Below are 19,062 nucleotides of genomic sequence, written 5' to 3'. Positions count from 1 at the left end.
TATGTGTGTGTGTGTGTTTGTGTTTGTGTGTAATTTTTTTCAGCAGATTATTCATTTAGCATCTATTTTTTAATGCTTATTTATTTGTTTGTTTGTTTCTTTATTTATTTGATTATATTTTTTTTTTCCTGTTTTAGATTAAAGAAATTCGTTTTGCAGACTAGCCAAATCAACTGAACACTAGCTTGCCCAAGTTGGAAGATCAGCTAGACCAGTTTAAACCATTTAGGACCAGTAAAACAGCTTTGGCTGGGTTAGTTGGCTTTTTTTCAGCCAGGTAGATGGAGTAACTTTCACCTGTAGTGCTGTTTGGAAGCTTTGAGCTCAAAACAAATTATTGTAATCTAGCTGCTTTGTTGTATAAAGTTCAACATAGAGTAGTGTGTAATATATCATGTCCACTGCTGAGAAAACAGGTCAGTAGCAAGCAACCCTTGAAAAATAATAGCTCTGTTCCAAATGCTAGTGCCTCGCTGTCTACCTCCTACAAAATGAACCTCTTAAGGCATTGGTTTGAACATTTCTACTTGTACGCTTCAAACTTTCTACTTAGGCATAATGGATGAATAGTGCTCATGAAGTGCACGTGAGAATAGACTCCCAGCTGATTCAAAGTAAAGTATGTGTTAGCACATGTTGAATGATTCTGTTTACTGGTCAAATGAGAAACCTTTCAGGGTCCGGTTATGTTTAGGTTTTATTTTTTATTTTTTAGAAATCTGTTATGATTAGACCGACACAGAAAGAATCTGCACATTGTTTCTTATTTTCTCTATTGCTTACAGAATTTAGCAGAATGAATTTAAGTATGGTAAATTAAACTGTTAAACTGCTCTGGGAAAACTACAATCATATTGGTAAGACTTTAAATAATATCACATAACATTACAGTGACCTAACCAGATGTGATGCAATAAAGCAATTCACAATAAGAACTCTCCATAACCGTTTTTATTTTATTTTGGCCAGCAATGATATTTTGTTGATCATTTTGTTTCTATATCTGTGGCCATTTTCAAAACAATTTTTTGAAATTTAATTTGGTCCAAAAACTCGTTTTTAACTGTTGATAGGAGCATATATATATATATGTATATATGTATGTATGTATATGTATGTATGTATGTATGTATGTATGTATGTGTGTATGTATGTATATGTTCCCTCATGGTGGAATGACCTCCCCAACTCAATCCGAGCAGCTGAGTCCTTAGCCATCTTCAAGAATCGGCTTAAATCACATCTCTTTCATTTTATTTGACCCTCTAACTTTAACACTCACTATTTTTTTTTTTTTTTTTTTTTGATCAAGGTCTCTTTTATTTTCAAAGATAACAAACAAAAGATAAACAATATTCACATGAAATAGTCAAGTCTAGTTCCTGTAAATACAAACAACCCAAACAGCTCCCCAATGCCCCCAAACCACATGTACTGGACCCCAACAAATTACCATGCAACCAGACATACTCCGATATGAGTCTGCAGATTCATACATATATAATTAAAATATCTAAATAAAATAAAATGACATCATCCATAAATAAAAATAAATAAATAAATAAATTAATAAAAAAATGCATACACATATGCATTGCACACACAATTGGGTTACATAGACATGTTGATAGCTGCCGTTCCTTCTTCAAAGGAGATAAAAGGCTGCCAGATTGTATAGAATTTTCTAGTGGACCCTCTTACAGTGTATCTAATTTTTTCTAAGTGAACATAACTCATAACCTCCCTAATCCATTGGCCATATGTTGGGGGGAGAGCATCTTTCCATTTGAAAAGAATAAGCCTCCTAGCCAACAAAGAGCAGAAGGCCATCATATTTAGGTGGCGCCCAGAAAAGGTGTCATCTACCGGAGCCACACCAAACAATGAAAGGAGATGGTTGTATTGTTCTTCCACATATTTCAGAGAATGCCTCAAAGATGGACTGCCAAAAATTATGCAGCTTAGGGCACAACCAAAACATGTGTAATAGTGTAGCAGGAGCCTGTCTGCACCGAGCACACGTAGGATCAATACTCGTTTTAATTCTAGACAATCTCTCTTTGGTCCAGTGAAGACGGTGCACTATTTTAAATTGAACCACAGCATGTCTGAGGCATATAGAGGAAGAATAGATACGCTGTATAATTTTTTGCCAGGTTTCTTCTGAAATCGTTTCATTTAGGTCTGTTTCCCATTTAATTCTAAGGCAATCGAGACTATTCAAGTTATACGTATTGAGCAATGTATAAATTCTGCCTATTACTTGTTTTATGTTAACTTTACATTTTAAAATTGTTTCAAGCAGAGATTCAGAAGGCCTCAAAGGAAAACAGTCAGAGTTAGAGGCCACGAAACCTCTAAGCTGCAGATACCTGAAGAAATGCAATTTATGGAGACCATACTTCTGTTGCAATTGTATAAAGCTGGCAAAACTATTCCTAGAGGTCAGATAATGTACCTATCCCATTTCCTGCACAAACACTAAAAGCTTCATCCATAATTGATTGGACAAACACATGATTCTTTATCAATAGTGCATCAAGTGAGAGATCAGTGAGATTAAAGGTCCTTCTAAACTGATTCCATGTTTTAACTGAATGGATAACAACTGGATTCTTGGTGAAGGCTGAGATAGGCTGTTTTAAAGGTAGTTTGGAACATAATAAAGCTGCCGGGGAGGTAGATCCAATGGATGCCCTCTCTAGCGCCATCCAATCAGTACTATTGACATCCGTGAAATCATTTCTCAACCAATACAGCAGTGCTCTTATATTAGCAACCCAATGATAATACATCAGAAACACTCACTATTCTAATTTTATTCTTAAAAAAAATAAATAATCTAACTACGTTTCTAATCTTTTTGTATTATATTTTCTTTTCATTTATTATGCAATTGTGTGTGTGTGTGTGTGTGTGTGTGTGTGTGTATAAAGACCTCTAACACTAGCTTGCTCTATTCTTTTTTTATTCTATCTGTTTTCTTTTTATTTATTATATTATTTAAAATCCCATGCTACATGAACTGTTAACCTAACTGAGACTTGTTATAGCACTTATATATCATTGCTCTTTTTGTTGTTTTTGATTGCTTCCACTGTCCTCATCTGTAAGTCGCTTTGGATAAAAGCGTCTGCTAAATGAATAAATGTAAATAACGTGTGTGTGTGTGTGTATATATATATATATATAATATACACAAACATACGTACACACACACACACACCTTTATAATATATGTTTTATTTATGAGTTTAGTAATTAATTTGCCACAACGCTGGATCATTTAAAATAAACTCATGAAGGCTTATATAAATAGTGAAAAGAAAATAGAAATGGGTAACTAGAAGAAATAAAAAATAAATAAAAAACTGATCAATTTTATCTTAAAATGGACATATTATTTGTCACCCACATTACAGATAAAGTATCTGTAGGTGGCCTGTCAGTGAATGATGTTGTGCAGTTTATATCCAGTGTAAAGAGACAAATTGCTTCGTTGTCACCTGTCTCATCATGTCTGGTTAGGACACTGTGTTATGAATGACAAACACTGAAATTTGTTTTAATGGAGCTTTCTGTGCATTTCCTACAGTGCAGACCTATTAATGACCTAGTGTTCTCACTCGCTGACATCTTGACCAACCCTACCACCAAACTACTGTTATTCTTCATTGTTTTTAAACGCCTGGTGAATGTGGCAGTTTTAAAACCCATAGTTCTTAGCACACTGAGTAGTGCTGATGCTTGAGATACTGTGCTGGGCTCAGATCAGTGGAGCTCCCCGCATGCCGGCAGAGCAGCGCTTGACAAGCCCTGCCTGTCACCTCCTATCAGCCTCAGCTGCGCAGAGCACGAGCTAGTGCTCTCTGTCCCCGCACACACACAAAACACACTCGCTCTGTCATCACTATGAGCCTGCATTCCTCCTAAATCAGTCCATGTGCTCTAGGCTGATGGTGCTTTCTGGCTGCTGGCCCAGCTGACGCACTCTCCCTCACAATCTGAGCTCTGAGATGCATGCATCGCGCTACAAACACGCATCTTTGCAATTAGTTGTATTTTCTTTTTTTTTTAAATGAATCATGTTGCCAAAACAGACTTGGATAGTTCGATGACCGTTCTGATTGTGATTTACGATTTAAAACTATTTCCTTTAAATCAGATTGCCGATGTGAAGATCAGTAGACTTGCGCCACCTTGTGACCGTTGTTTGTATTGAAAGGCTCATTAGCAGTTTAAGATAAATACCATTTTTCAGTGTTAATATACTATCCAGGCTAAGCTTAATATGCTCAGCCAGATGTATTTGGAGCAAGGTTTATTTATTAATTAATTTATTTTTATAAAACTGTTAGTACCATTCCTCAATTCTATTTGGTCAGCAGCTGTGTTTTATTTCACGATACCGTGAACGCTTCACCCAATGGTTCTGTGTATCACTAAGCAACACCCTTAGCAACATAATCAATAACATAGCATCAAAATGGTTTCATTTATTATGTATTTCAGCAGAAGAGTTTGTGAAATTATTCAAAGCAGTGTCACATTTTAGCTGTGCTGTTGTCTCTGTAGGACCTTTAAATGCAAGTTGTGTAAAATTTCTGGCTTTAAAAAAAAAACAGAAAAAAAGTAGTGTTGTGAAACATTATTACAATTGAATTAGAAAACTTTTTTTTTTGTAATATGTTTTAAAATGTTATTTATTCCTAGGATGGCAAGCTGCCATTATTAGTGTCACATGATCAAAGTTATGATCATGATCCAGTTATGTTTCCACTCGAGCTTTTTTATGTGGGTTTCAGTTCTGTAGAAACTTTGTGGAACTTTCTGTGGAGTTGAGTGGGTGCAATTCTATGTGGATCTGCCTATGAGAAACTATGCGGATTAATCCAAATACATACAGGATTTACATCATTTTAAATCAAATTAGATGTTGACATATTAGATTCCAGTTATTCTCATTGATTCATATCAAGCATTTACTGTAGAGAACACCTATTTCATGCTTTTACCATCTCGTATGACACACAAGCATTCTCAGAATGACTCCATGCTATGGAAATGACATCAGTTTCCTGCTGTCTTCTGCCACACAACTTCAAGTGTGTGCTCTTTATGAGTGTGTGCAGCTCATCATGATGATCCATGGTTTTAGAAGAGTGCTTTGTATGTGTGCTGCATCATGAACGATCATCATTATGGGTGATTAGGGTTCAGTCATTAGACTGAACTCACCTCACACCACCCATTTTTCTATTCCTCACTCGTTTTTTGCATTTGCCAGCTGTTTGTTGCTTAGTGAAGTTGTTGTGTTATGTCAGTAGCTGCATGGGTTTCAATGTAGGGTACCACACTTTCATATACTTCACTCTCTGCTTGTGGGCACATTGTTTCATATAATTGTGTGTGTGTTTTTATCGGACTGTGTTTGCTACACCTGTTTATCACCTGAGCTGCCTGCCCCTCTTCAGGTAGAGTCTCTGGAGTGTGTTTTTGACGGGCTGTCTACGTTAGGAGGTGAGGAGGTCCCAGCCCCTGCCTTTGCCACACTATACTCGCAAAGTGACACATTGATGCAGGTAACCCAGCGTGATTACATTTTTATATGTGTGTTTGATTCACCAACCACTGCTCTCTATGCCAAAATTATATAACAGATGGCACAAGCTTATAATTTAGAGAAAACTGTGTTGTAGTTTGCTATGTAAGCACTAGGTGGCAGGGATGCTACAGTGTTAGATGGCGTGTATGTAAATAAGCTGTAGTTTGGACTATATATTTTTTAATTATATGTTCATATTTTTATACAGTAAGTTTGAAGACACAAATATCCCTATTTAAATTCTTAATTTTATGTATTATTTGAAAGAAAGAGTGTCTTTTAGAATTTGTAACCAAAATGTAATAATGTGTTCTACCTCTGAAACAAGTCGTGTTAACCAATAGCTGAATAGCTATGAAAGGGATAGTAGAAATACAAATTCTGTCATCATTTACTCAACCTCAAGTTTTCCCAAACGTGAACAAGTTTCTTTCTTCTGTTGAATACAAAAGAAGATATTTCAAAGAAAGTTGACGGTAGCCATTGACTTCCATAGTATCAAAAAATAACAATATTTGGAAGTCAGTGGCTACCGTCAACTGTTTGGTTACAAAAAAAAAAAAAAAAAAAAACCTTGTTTTGTGTTCAGCACAAGAAAGAAACTCCAACAGGTTTGGAGCAACTTGAGGGTGAATAAATGATGACAGAATTAGCATTTTTGGTTAAATATCCCTTTAAGGCATCCCTTGTTGCACAGCTACTCTAACAAACCATGCTCATCAGTAGGTCAAAGCATTTTGTCTCTTTAGGGTGAAATGGTCAAACCAGCCTTGTGAGTCCAAACCTGACGTAAAGCTTAGTAGATGTAGTTAACATTTGATTAATGAAATCACGTTCTGTATTAGTGCATGTTTAAGCTAGTTTTTAAATCTTTGTTTTTCTCATATAAGCCTGCATGAAGCTGTTCAAATATACTGTCAGTTTTTTGTTGTTGTTGTTGTTGTTGTTGTTGTTGTTGTTTTTTGTTTTTGTAGAAAGCCTTGCTAGATTTTCTTCTGTGTATATGCATTTGTTTTATTTTCAACAAATGAAGTGTGACTCTGTTGGCGCATTCAGAGAGTTGTTTCCTGTTCATTGAACAGAATGTCACACCGCCGTGATCGTTCTTGGCCGGTCCCCGAAGTCTGCGGTTACATCGCTGTGATCAGTTTTGGCCGGTCCCCGAAGTGTGCGGTCTCACCCCTGTGATCGATCTTGCCCGGTGCCTGAAGTGTGCGGTCACACTGCCGTGATCAGTCTTGCCCGGTGCCCAAAGTGTGCGGTCACACCCCTGTGATCGGTCTTGCCCGGTGCCCAAAGCATGCGTTCACACCCCTGTGATCGGTCTGGGCCGGTGCCGAAGTGTGCGGTCATACCCCTGTGATAGGTCTTGGCCGGTCCCCGAAGTGTGCGGTCACACCGCCGTGATCGGTCTTGGCCGGTCCCCGAAGTGTGCGGTCACACCCCCGTGATCGGTCTTGGCCGGTCCCCGAAGTGTGCGGTCACACCGCCGTGATCGGTCTTGACCTGTCCCCGAAGTGTGTGGTCACACCCCTGTGATAGGTCTTGGCTGTGCCCGAAGCATGCGGTCACAACACCGTGATCGGTCTTGGCCGGTGCCCGAAGCATGCAGTTACACCGCTGTGATCGGTCTTGGCCGGTCCCCGAAGTGTGCGGTCACACCGCCGTGATCGGTCTTGGCCGGTGCCCGAAGTGTGCGGTCACACCCCTGTGATAGGTCTTAGCCGGTCCCCGAAGTGTGCGGTCACACCGCCGTGATCGGTCTTGGCCGGTCCCCGAAGTGTGCGGTCACACCGCCGTGATCGGTCTTGACCTGTCCCCGAAGTGTGCGGTCACACCCCTGTGATAGGTCTTGGCTGTGCCCGAAGCATGCGGTCACAACACCGTGATCGGTCTTGGCCGGTGCCCGAAGTGTGCGGTCACACCGCCGTGATCGGTCTTGGCCGGTCCCCGAAGTGTGCTGTCACACCCCTGTGATCGGTCTTGCCTGGTGCCTGAAGTGTGCGGTCACACTGCCGTGATCGGTCTTGCCCGGTGCCCAAAGTGTGCGGTCACACCCCTGTGATCGGTCTGGGCCGGTGCCTGAAGTGTGCGGTCACACTGCCGTGATCGGTCTTGCCCGGTGCCCAAAGTGTGCGGTCACACCCCTGTGATCGGTCTGGGCCGGTGCCTGAAGTGTGCGGTCACACCGCCGTGATCGGTCTTGCCCGGTGCCCAAAGTGTGCGGTCACACCCCTGTGATCGGTCTGGGCCGGTGCCCGAAGCGTGCGGTCACAACGGCGTGATCGGTCTTGGCCGGTCCCTGAAGTGTTAAGGTCACAACGCCGTGATCGGTATTGTCTGGTGCCCGAAGCATGCAGTTACACCGCTGTGATCGGTCTTGGCCGGTCCCCGAAGTGTGCGGTCACACCGCTGTGATCGGTCTTGGCCGGTGCCCGAAGTGTGCGGTCACAACGGCGTGATCGGTCTTGGCCGGTGCTCGAAGTGTGCGGTCACACCCCTGTGATAGGTCTTGGCCGGTGCCCGAAGCGTGCAGTCACAACATTGTGATCGGTCTTGGCCCGAAGTGTGCCCGAAGCGTGCGGTCACACCCCTGTGATCGGTCTTGGCTGTGCCCGAAGCGTGCGGTCACACCCCTGTGAACAGTCTTGGCTGGTGCCCGAAGCGTGCAGTCACAACGGCGTGATCGGTCTTGGCCGGTGCCCGAAGCGTGCGGTCACACCGCCGTGAACAGTCTTGGCCGGTGCCCAAAGCGTGCGGTCACACCCCTGTGATAGGTCTTGGCTGGTGCCCGAAGCGTGTTCTCATTTTATCACTGACTGTTTAGTTGTCTTTTTTTAGTTAAAGGGGGGGTGAAATGCTATTTCATGCATACTGAGTTTTTTACACTGTTAAAGAGTTGGATTCCCATGCTAAACATGGACAAAGTTTCAAAAATTAAGTTGTACGTTTGAAGGAGTATTTTTGTTCCAAAAAAAAATCTTCCGGTTTGTCACAAGTTTCGGAAAGTTTTTTTCGAGTATGGCTCTGTGTGACGTTAGATGGAGCGGAATTTCCTTATATGGGTCCTAAGTGCACGCTCTTCTGCCGGAAGAGCGCGCACTCCAGTATAGCAGAGCACTAAGAGGCTGAGCACAGCCTGATCAGAGCGAGAGCGTCGCGAAAAGTCACAAAAGAAGTGTGTTTTTGGTTGCCAGGGCAAGACAACCCTGCACAGATTACCAAAAGAGAAACAGCATTAAGGGACCAGTGGATGGAGTTTATTTTTACAGAGCATCAACGGAGTTGTGCAAGTGTTTTTTTTTTTTCCCTGTATTTCGGATTGCACATCGTTTATTTCTTAAGGATAATGCAGTCCAAACGGAAAAGGGTCACGATTGTGTGTTGAAACCACATGCGGTGAGTAAAACTGCTTCAAATATCTCTGTGTTGTTAACTTAGCTATCGGCGCGTAAGCACATCAAGTAAACAACATGCGATGTTGTCATCAAACTGCACTTTCCACATGTACAGCTTAAAAAAAAAAAAAAAAAAAAAGACGACATAAAGTGGAACTTAGTCATTTTCCAAAACCGCTAAGCAAATATATACGGTTTCAGCACATACCACATAGCATACCGCCTTTGCTAATGCTGCTCTTGTTAAATTTCAGCCTCTGGATCTGTGTCACTGCTTCCACATGCGCTCAACTCAAAAGCCTACTGGCGCTCGTGATTCTTTAGCTCCGCCCACACGTCACGCCTCTAGGCGCTCGTGTTTTTCCGGGAAAAATCGGTACAGACTATCTTTCTCTTATAAATATAATAAAAATAAAGACTTTTTGGAGTTATGAAGATGCAGTACTACTCTATAGGTACTCAAGATAAACAGGATATTGAGTGAAAACGAGCATTTCACCCCCCCTTTAAAATAAATTCAGTTCAGAGTTTGAAATCAAAGTTCTTTCTAAGGATCTTCCTTGCACTATAAATATTATATATATTTTTTCATATGAATCAATGACATTATAAATTGTAAAATACAGTTATTATTATTTTTTTATTTCAGAATCCTTTTCAGGAGTTGAATCTTGAATTTTGGTACCCATTGTATGCATGTTCATAAACCAATATATTTCCTGAAAATGAACTAATAAATGAGGCAAATGTAGTTTTTCTGTTTCTTATTTAATTTATTTTTAAAGGATTAGGCCACCCAAAAAGGAATTTTCCTTCTCACTTCACTGACCCTATTATTGTATACCCAAAGGCTGCATAAAGATTTAGAAAACATTTCTTCTTTTGTGTTCCAATGAAAAAGTATTACAGCATAAGTGTTTTTTTGGCAAGGCATGAGGGTGAGTTTTTGTTTTCATATTCTCTGTTCCTGAGATTTTCCATCTTTGTACTGTGTTCTTGTCGTTAGTGCTTGTCATCAGCAGTGGAGAGTAATACAGTAATGTGGCTGAAGCTGCAGGGCAGTAAGTGCATTAGTTTTGTCCAGCTGTATAAAGTAATGGGAGCTGGAGGTGGAGGCATCTCTGCCTTGAATTCAAATAAGGTGCTTTTCTGAGTCAGGTACAATCAGTAATTTGTTTTAGCCTGTAGCCTCTGTGGGGACAAGTGGATCTGTGGTGGGGCACTAAGTGTACCATGAGCGTGAAGACTTCAAATCCCATGTGTTACCAAATAAAGTGATGCGTAACAACTGTTGACAAGGAGACCAAATGGCTGCCAATAGGCTCAGAAGCCACTTGATTTTTCTTGAGTCATCAAATTATTGTTTTTTACAGCTTTTAATTCTTTCACCAAGGTTCACTTATAATGTTAGCTGCTGAAAACTGAATCTGCATCATTGATCTTAAAGTGAGGCTGTTTGGTTAATTTCAAAATGGTTGTGATGTCATAGCTATGAGGATTTTGGAGCAGGCTGTCTTTTGCTGTTTGTTTTTAGTAAATGTTCCTTTTGGACTAAAGATTGTTTAGAGATTTTATCTCAGACCTTGTGGATTTTAGTGCCTCCTCACTTAAAAGGGCACTTTATTTACCGCAATTCAACCAAAAATGAAAATTGTGTCAGCATTTACTCACCCTTATGTTGATCCAAAACTTTATAACATTCTTTATTTTGCTGAATAATTAGTACTAGTGTTTTTGATCAATTTGATGAATCCTTGCTGAATTCAAATAATTATTTCTTTAAAAAAAAGAAAGAAAAAAGACTGATATTTTATCTTTATATGATGGTCTCATATCAATGGTAACTAAAACAGTTTGGATAGTGGGATAGTGACTGGCAATGTGATTAGCGATGTCATTTTGCTCCATCTTCGGAGTGATTAGTCACATGACATTTACAGCTCTAGTGATTGGCTTGAAAAGTGAGGCCCATTGAGCCAAGATTGCAATATAAAGTATGCACATTTCTGCTTCAGCAGAACAACCTGGAATGAATGGAAATACTAATATATAGCTTTCTAGAGTTGTTAATGAGTAACGTTTGACAATATTTGGCTACCTGAATAATTACTGCACCCAGTTGTGCCAGACATGTTGCTGTCTCTGCTTTGGACAGTGTTGCGTTCCAGTCACAGGTCTGCTCTGAACCGTGTTCTCCCTGCCTGAAAGCCTCCGTTAGTCTAGCTGAGAGCAAAGAGGAGGGGGAGAGAGACCGCTTTACTGAAAAATGAGCCATGTCATTCTTTGGGAATCTAACCGACCACAGTTCAGAGTCCTATAGCACCAGCTGTCTTCTTACGACCAGCATGCAAGTCCATGTGGTCACCCGTGAAGCTTTCTGTCAGGCTCTCTAGCCCCCTTTATCACGATCCTATTCTGTGTGCACTGCATCATGGGATCACCTTGACGCAGCTTCTGTGGGTGGGTGGGGAGTTTGGATCAGAGCTGAGGAGTACTTTGCCCTATCCGGCGGTCTGTCAAACCCTGGCTGCCACGCTGTGCTGGCTTTCACCTCAGGACTCATGTGACATGCTGGCCTCTATTTGGTACGCCAAAAAGATGGGACGACGTCTGATCAGAAGCATTAGGAGGACCAAGAGATTGCAGCTGCAGTTGCGGGTGGGTAATAGTTAGTATTATATATGTGAAACAGGGTTGTGAATTGCATGCCCACAGATCATGTTCGCTCCAGACAGAATGACTTTGAGCTGTGCATGTAATTCACAGGACCGACAAGAGGGGGGAAATATTGCCTTTGCAGTAACGTCATCTTTTCTTTTTAAATGCAGAGGTACACATACTTGGTTTTATAAATGTGTATAAGTTTATAGTTTATATTTTTGCCTTTGGTAGAAGCAGCATTTTCTTTGTGTTTTCATTCTGAAGAACACACGGATTACCCAGTTTTTAAGTTACTGCAGCATATGTTTGTTTGTCGTTAAAAAAAAAATGAGATGGGGGTAAGGGATCTCTGTTCACTGCTTTTGCATTCTTGTGCAGAAGTATTACGTTTTGTGAGTGTAATTTGTACTTGGTAGCAAAAAATGTTCTGCGTTCGTAAGCAAAACATTTATGTTGTGTAACATTTGTGTTCAAATGCAAAAATGTTGCCTCCTTCTGAGAAACTTTTGCTCGCAATATAGTTTTTCCTCCAACCTCGTATTATTTCCATTACAAACGTTTCTCGGGCAAATGTAAAAATCTCTTGGGTGAAGTGAACGTGAATTTTCTCAGTGGAATGCAACAGTTGCAAGATAACGTAAAAGTGTTATTTTTATTACTTTCAATTACGTCAATAGTATTTTTTTTTCTGATTATTGTACCTTGCAGATATTGTAGGTTGTGTTTTTAAGACTAATTGAACAAACATGACTTTTTTTATGCTGAGATAGTCATTGCTTACTCTATTAGCAAGATAAAAATTGGTAACACTTTATTCTAGGGTCTCTTAACAAGTAATATTAGTAAAAAAATATTCATTTTATTAAAAAACTTTAAAAAGGAATCATTTTTGTCAGAAGCAGTGTGAATAAAAGATTAACTAAAGGTTTTCTTGTTTTTTTCCCCTTCCCCATGTGTCTTTCTTATCATTAGGTATGCTGCACTCTTAGTGATTCTGCATTTTTATATCTTTTATGTAAATGTGTCTCTGTAAGCATGAAAGAAAAATTTACTGCAAAGATGATAGTAGAACAATCATGCAGTCTCTGCCGACAGAAGATATGCACATTCACATGTAAAGTATCACAACATGCCTTTTTTTTTTACCCCGAAGTGCTTGACACTCTGAAATAACTGCTCATCTCTTTGCGTGTTTGCTGCTGAAATGAATTAGGCCTTGAGACAGAGAGCCTGAAGAAGAGGCAGGAGACGCTCTGAAGGCTTTTGTCCTTGCATTGTGCTATCGATTGATTGCCCATAATGCTGGTAGTTGAAAAAAAAAAAAAAAAAAGAGGGAATGGCTCGGAGACTGTGAGGTGGTAAACAAAAGAGACAGCTGCTTATTAGAATGGAGAGGCCCTTTAAAATGAGTCAAAGTATTTCAACAAACGTGTCTGTTTGTGAGAGAACATTTTTGTATTTGTGAAAGTCTGTAATCGTAGAAAACAGTTTCTGTAAGAATCCTGCCCAAGGTATTTTACATTAGATCCATTTAATAACTATATATATCAAACCACATTATTATCAAAAGTACAGAGCTTTGTTTCTATGATTAAAGTAGTTGCCTTTAAATGTAAATTAATTTAGATATCACTTTAAGTTATGCAGTTTGTTTGAATGCAATATACAGTGAGATCCAAAAGTAGCTAATAAATAGCTAAAAAAAATGTAATTTTATACCTTCTAATAAAAAAAAATAAAATAAAAATGTATATTTAATAGGAAAAAAATTTTTATGAATAAAATGACATGATCATCAGGTTTAACTTTTCCGTGAGTTCAAGTGCTGCTGTCATTTAAAGCAAAAGAGAGAAACATGACAAATACTAATCAATACTGATATTAACAATCATTTTTCATTTCAGCTCTTGTAGTTGTATAATAAAGTCTGAATCAATTTGGGGTTAGAAAATAAATACGAAACAGAAGCATTTTTACTTGTGGTCTCCAATGGTCCCCAGTGCTGTACCCCTGCCTTTGTTTGATAATAGAAACAAATTAATATTAATCTTTATTCATTAATATTCTAAGCAGTTGAATTGCTTTTGGCAGGTGGACAATTAAATGTACATTATCTGGTGTCCAGAAAAGCACATAGATTTGGGTGTGAGCTTTATTGAGCTTTCAAGCAATATCGCAACCACAAGCATCTTAGTAACTGGCAACATCCCAGGGATGCTCTGATATTGCAGTGATGTTTACACAGACAAGCAGCACATACATCTTACCATTATTAATAACAATAATCTAAATTACACATGATCAAAAGAAGCCGATCGTGATAACAAAATAGCGGTTGACATCAGTAATGTGCCTGTGAAACATAGATGTTTATGCATTTGCAACGGTTTCCTTTTTTACTATTCTCTATTCTTATGTGGCATACAGTCTGCAGAACCCACATTACTGCTTGCCTTGTAGTATTTTGCTCTGTAGGGAAATATATGAGGTGTGCAGTAATTAAATGAATATGCCTCTATCTTACATGTCATAGTCTGAACTGTACATGTTATGTTGAAACATTGAGGTTTTGCTGTGGCAGTCACAGAAGTCCAGTATCAGTCCCGTGTCTATCAATGTGACAAAGAGCTTGCCTTTTCTTTCAAATATGATTTGCAGTTCTACAGTGCTTCATCAGCGGCGCAACAATGCCTCGAGCAGTTTTGCTTCAGGACAAAGAATTTACATCAGATGATTCAATCTAATACTAAAATAGTTTAAACATAAAAAAGTGAAAGTACAGTACTAAGGTAAGATAACGCATTGAATAAGCAATTTTTAATTTTAATATATATATATATATATATATATATATATATATAATATTTATTTATTTATTTTTATATAATAGTAATTTTACTAAATTACATAAACAATGTAACATAACATACACTGATTGTGGATGTACAGTACTGTGCAATTAAATTTTTTATTAGATTATTCTAATGAATGGCAAAAGGATTGTCTGGAAACAGCAAGACATAGAAATAACTGGCATTTTTTGTTGGTGTAAATACTAATGGCCTACGACTTTTGTACAGTACTGTATCTCACAACTTTTAATGCCCTTGGTAGCCAATAATTGAATCATACAAAACAATGTTTATTTATTATTAAATTGGATTTCATGTACCGTATTTTCCGCACTATAAGGCGCACTTAAAAGCCTTTAATTTTTCGCAAAAAACGACGGAGCGCTTTATATATGTATCAAGGTGCTCTGTCAAAATGTTGACATTCCCTTTAGCACAGTTCCATCTAGTGGATGCATAATGCAAACCGAGTCAAACGTTTGACTGCAGTATCTTCTATTCTATGCGCCTTATAATCCGGGGCACCCTATATATGAAAAAAGGTCTAAAATAGGCCATTCATTGAAGGTGAGCCTTATAATCCGGTGTGCCTTATAGTGCGGAAAATAGAGTAGTCTTGGTTGAAGTTGTTGTAGTTTTATTAATTCTTTGGGAGAATGAGCGCGTGTCCAAGTTGGAATCTTAATTTGTCTCCTACTACAAGCTGAATGGATGAATTTTCTCTAAAATAGTAAACTAGACCTTGATGAGATGCATTTTTTTTTATTCTCAATAGCTATGTACTACTGTAGCTAGTGAATTATAGGTTTAGCTGCATTTTATTATTTCCATTCAGCATTTTTTTTTTCTTCACTCCGGTGGCCCAATTTTATGGTGGTGACCCACCAGTTGAGAACTACATGTCTAAAGTGATCCATATTATAGTAAGGTTTGGATAAACTTTTAAACGTATGTGTAATTATCAAGTCCAGTGGTTGATTTAGGACACTTGATCAGAAAAGAGTCTAGTATCATTGTTCTGAATATACAGCACCATAAAGCTCAATGTCTTGTCGAGTCATTTGACACTGTGTGGGTTAAACAGTAGAGTCTTAAGCTGCCAATGACGTTGGGGGTCTGGATTTTGGAGGTGGCTGTTAAGTCGGTAAGCCATGGTGAGGGGTCCACAGTAACGCTCATGAAAGATAAATGCCTAGTGTTTTTATTTAATTGCTGATGAATTATTGATACACTTCAGCATTTAGAAGGACAAATATAAATGAGAATGCTGGAAAGCATGTCCTGAGGCATTGTCTCAAGGCAGTGATTCAAAAAGTTTCAAATAGAGCTGTAAGATTAATATGTGTGTGTGTATGTGTGCATTTTTTTAATATACATTTAAAATATAATACATTTCAATTTAGTTTGTGCCCCTTTTATCATATATATGGTAAATGTTTCATAAGAAAATATTTTTAATAAAATGCAGTACAGTGTCTTTAGTGCCATTATTTCCCTTAACCACAGAAGGACGTCATTGTTTTGTTTGTTTGTTTATTTGTTTATCTATCCTCCTTGAGCTAATTTGAAAATTGCCAGGATTACTGAAGATGGTTGCCAGTATCTCCGATCAGATGCTGTGCTGTAATAGGCCCATTGAATGTTGTTCTTTAATTTCTATTAAAGCCCTGTGAATATCAGCTATTAACGTTGAGGAGAAGGCAGGGCTTGGGCTCTGTGGGGTTGCTTGCTTTATTTGATGTGGAAGCTGTTGCCATGGTTTTGGTCCTGGGGGAATAGAGGCACAAGCTGTGACAATGTCTGTTACCTCATTTGACACCTGTGGCACACCTCGGATAGTTTTCTCCAGCACAGAGCCGCGTCAGTAGGTTTGACGGCGCAGCGCTGCTGTGGTGGAAATCTGGAGGAATTCTAGTCTTATTAACAAAGACGAGGTTATTTTTGCAAGTGCTTTCTCTTTTTTTTTTTCTGTGAAGGCACAGCCTTTTGTCTCCCCCTCACTGAATCATATGTGTGTGGAAAGAGACTGCAGCGCGTGGAAGCCGATCTGTGTCAGAAGGAGCATCTAGACAGCATGGAATCATCATCTTCTTCTGAATGCGTAGTGCATGCATGCTTCCTGGATTTACCTTTACCTCTGGATCTCATTGGATCTATGACTCTCTCTCCCATTCGGAGCCGTGAGTATGTTTGTTAGCACAAAGTTTTATAATCATTAGGTAATCGTATCTTTTCCGACAATGAAGCTTTTAGCCTAAAGTGCAAGGAGGAGGGAAAAATCAATAGCTTTTTCTGAAATAGTTTTTGTGGCTCGGCTGGCTCTAATGATCAGCCAGAAAACTGGAGTCCTCCGAGTGTGGCCATGCCTAAGAAGAAAAGGACTGCAACAACACCAATCGTTTCTTTTTCATCAGGGTACCACCGTGAATGCCAGCATCTATATTTAATGCACAGTGGAAGGCTTTCTTTTGCTTTTAAGAAAGTGATGTGATTGATACCTGCTCTTGGACAATCTTGTTGTCCTAGTCCATTTAGAAGAAGAATCCCTGGAGAACTGTGGGCTTTAGACTGCAATACTTGCCAGTTAATTGAACCCATTTCCTACTTCTTCAGGCTCTTAGGTTCTCCCCCATGCACAGAGAGCTCCCTGGTCCTTCATTGATCCTCTCTCAGGTCTCAGCTCGTCTGGAGCTGGAGTCACAGCCCAGAGTAGCGTGCACCGCTTGTGGGCAGCTCGATCACCTCCTCCCTCCTTGCTGCCCACTCCACCTTCCAGCATGAGACTGCTGCACACTTGATCTCCCAGCTGGTGAGGACAGGAAGGTTGTGTCGAATGGATTTTGAGCTTCATGTTTACATTACTCCACTGTCGGATCTGTGAGAGGATGCTGTAACCTTATCCAGGTGCGCCCTCCCTCTTCTGCCACGCTTCCACTTTCCGAACTGCCTCGGCGCTTGACAGCTGTTGCGGCTTTGTCCTGGCCCCAAGGGCTGTGATGAACTACATCTTTGGGAACAACACGCTGTACCCGCGAGGCGGTCGGGCCAACGCCGCATCCGGACATGCCGCCCCAGGGTCCAAACAGAGGCAGTGGGCCAAGCGGAGCTCCAGTGAAGAACTACCTTCGTCTTCCTCTCGCTGGCAGCAGCTGCTGGCCTTCTTCACGCGACGTGGTGCCTTCAGCGACTGCATCACGGCAGGAGCGAGCCAGGTAACTCTTCCCACAGCACACCTGCTGCATGGGATGCACATGTACTTGAGCCAAGTGTGGGGAAACCTCACTGTAAACTAGTTGAACTCTCAAGAATGCATATTTGAGCCATTTAGGGTTTGGTTTTGTTGGGGTTCCTGACTGGAGTGTGAGACAACTACGTCTTTCAGCACCTCCTCATTTTTGCAGTTAAATGTGCCATTTATTTGCTTAGTTTGTCCTTTCACTGTTTGCTGAGACAATAACTTGTTGTAACGTACAGTATTACCATGATCAAAAGGGATATTGATGGGAAATGTAGCTTTGGTATGTCTACTAGCTTTTTCTCTAAAATCGAGTGCCAGTATTTTATGCATTCAGTAAAAAGATTTTCATGTCTGGAGTGACACATCTACTGTACATTAATCAACGCGTCTTAATAATATGACTGGTATTTATTTGCTTAGTGTGTCCTACACTTTGGTGTAATGTTACATTATTAACATTGTTAGGAATGAAAAATGACTCGCCCAGTTGACTGGCTACTCACTTTGCTTGTAAGAAAGTGAAGCTAAGAAGCTACTCATGTGGTCTGTGAATTATTTTTGTTTATTGTGATGGAAGCGACAGAGCTATTCAGTGAAGGCCTATTTAATTGAGAGTTATAAAACATAATCATACTGGACAGTTGAAGTATCTGCTTCCCATAGGTAGAGAAAACACTCAGTTGGTGAATGATAGTCCTCTTGAATCTAATCATATGAATCGGTTAAGTCAAAGCGGTTCTGCATTTTCTTCCTGGCCATAAGTGACCTGAGAGAGCAGACCAAAAAAAAAGCAGTCCATCAGGAAGGCGGTTGCTCATTGTGGCAAGGGGGGGTCATGCCCTGGAATGAAAGCAGGACAAATAGAAGCTGCCACAAATGCTTTACAGGCAGGTCTTTTATTCTTGCCATTGACCCTGTTACCACACTGTGATAACTTCATCTTTCTTTTATGAATGTTTTTAAAATGCCAAGTAGGCCTGTCGCGATAGTCGATAAATCAATGAATCACACAATAAAAAAAAATTAGCTCTCTAATTTTTTCGGCCGCGATAATTTCTTTTTTAAATTTTTATTAAAAAAAATTAACATGTCATGATTTGGGGTTAGTCTGGAGCGCAGCCTGTGGACAGCCCACGGTAGAAAATTACCTCTCTGATAGCACAGATGTCCCGGAAATAAAGAGATAATGTCTCACTAGAGTGAACAGCTTTGGGAAGCGCCTTTCATTTGCTTGTGGATGTTTGCGTCGCAAGTAATACAGTGTTGTACTTGCACTACTGCTTTATTTTAATACCGCGTAGAATATTT

The 19,062-nt window shown here is 39.8% G+C and overlaps 1 protein-coding gene across 16 annotated transcripts in view; it reads left to right on the top strand.

The window, feature by feature from the left end:
- LOC113050581 (disks large homolog 1-like) overlaps positions 1 to 19,062 on the top strand; it is a 111,314-nt gene that overhangs the window by 45,785 nt on the left and 46,467 nt on the right. For 7 of the 16 annotated variants that reach the window (XR_003276781.1, XR_003276780.1, XM_026213698.1 and 4 more), the window contains exon 5: positions 5,475 to 5,582. The exons of 7 other annotated variants lie outside the window; for them this stretch is intronic. Coding sequence is in view for 7 of the 9 variants with exons in the window: in XM_026213698.1 (XP_026069483.1) it covers positions 5,475 to 5,582 (108 nt within the window). In the remaining 2 variants the exon portion in view is untranslated. Of the gene's footprint in view, positions 1 to 5,474; positions 5,583 to 16,069; positions 17,729 to 19,062 lie in introns of those variants that run through there. 2 more of the 16 variants (XM_026213707.1, XM_026213708.1) reach the window with 2 other exon arrangements.

The sequence above is a fragment of the Carassius auratus genome, chromosome 31 (genome assembly GCF_003368295.1).
Source record: "Carassius auratus strain Wakin chromosome 31, ASM336829v1, whole genome shotgun sequence".
Lineage (NCBI taxonomy): Eukaryota > Metazoa > Chordata > Actinopteri > Cypriniformes > Cyprinidae > Carassius > Carassius auratus.
The sequence above is the reverse complement of the archived record's forward strand: the minus strand, read 5'-3'. Positions and strand labels throughout refer to the sequence as shown.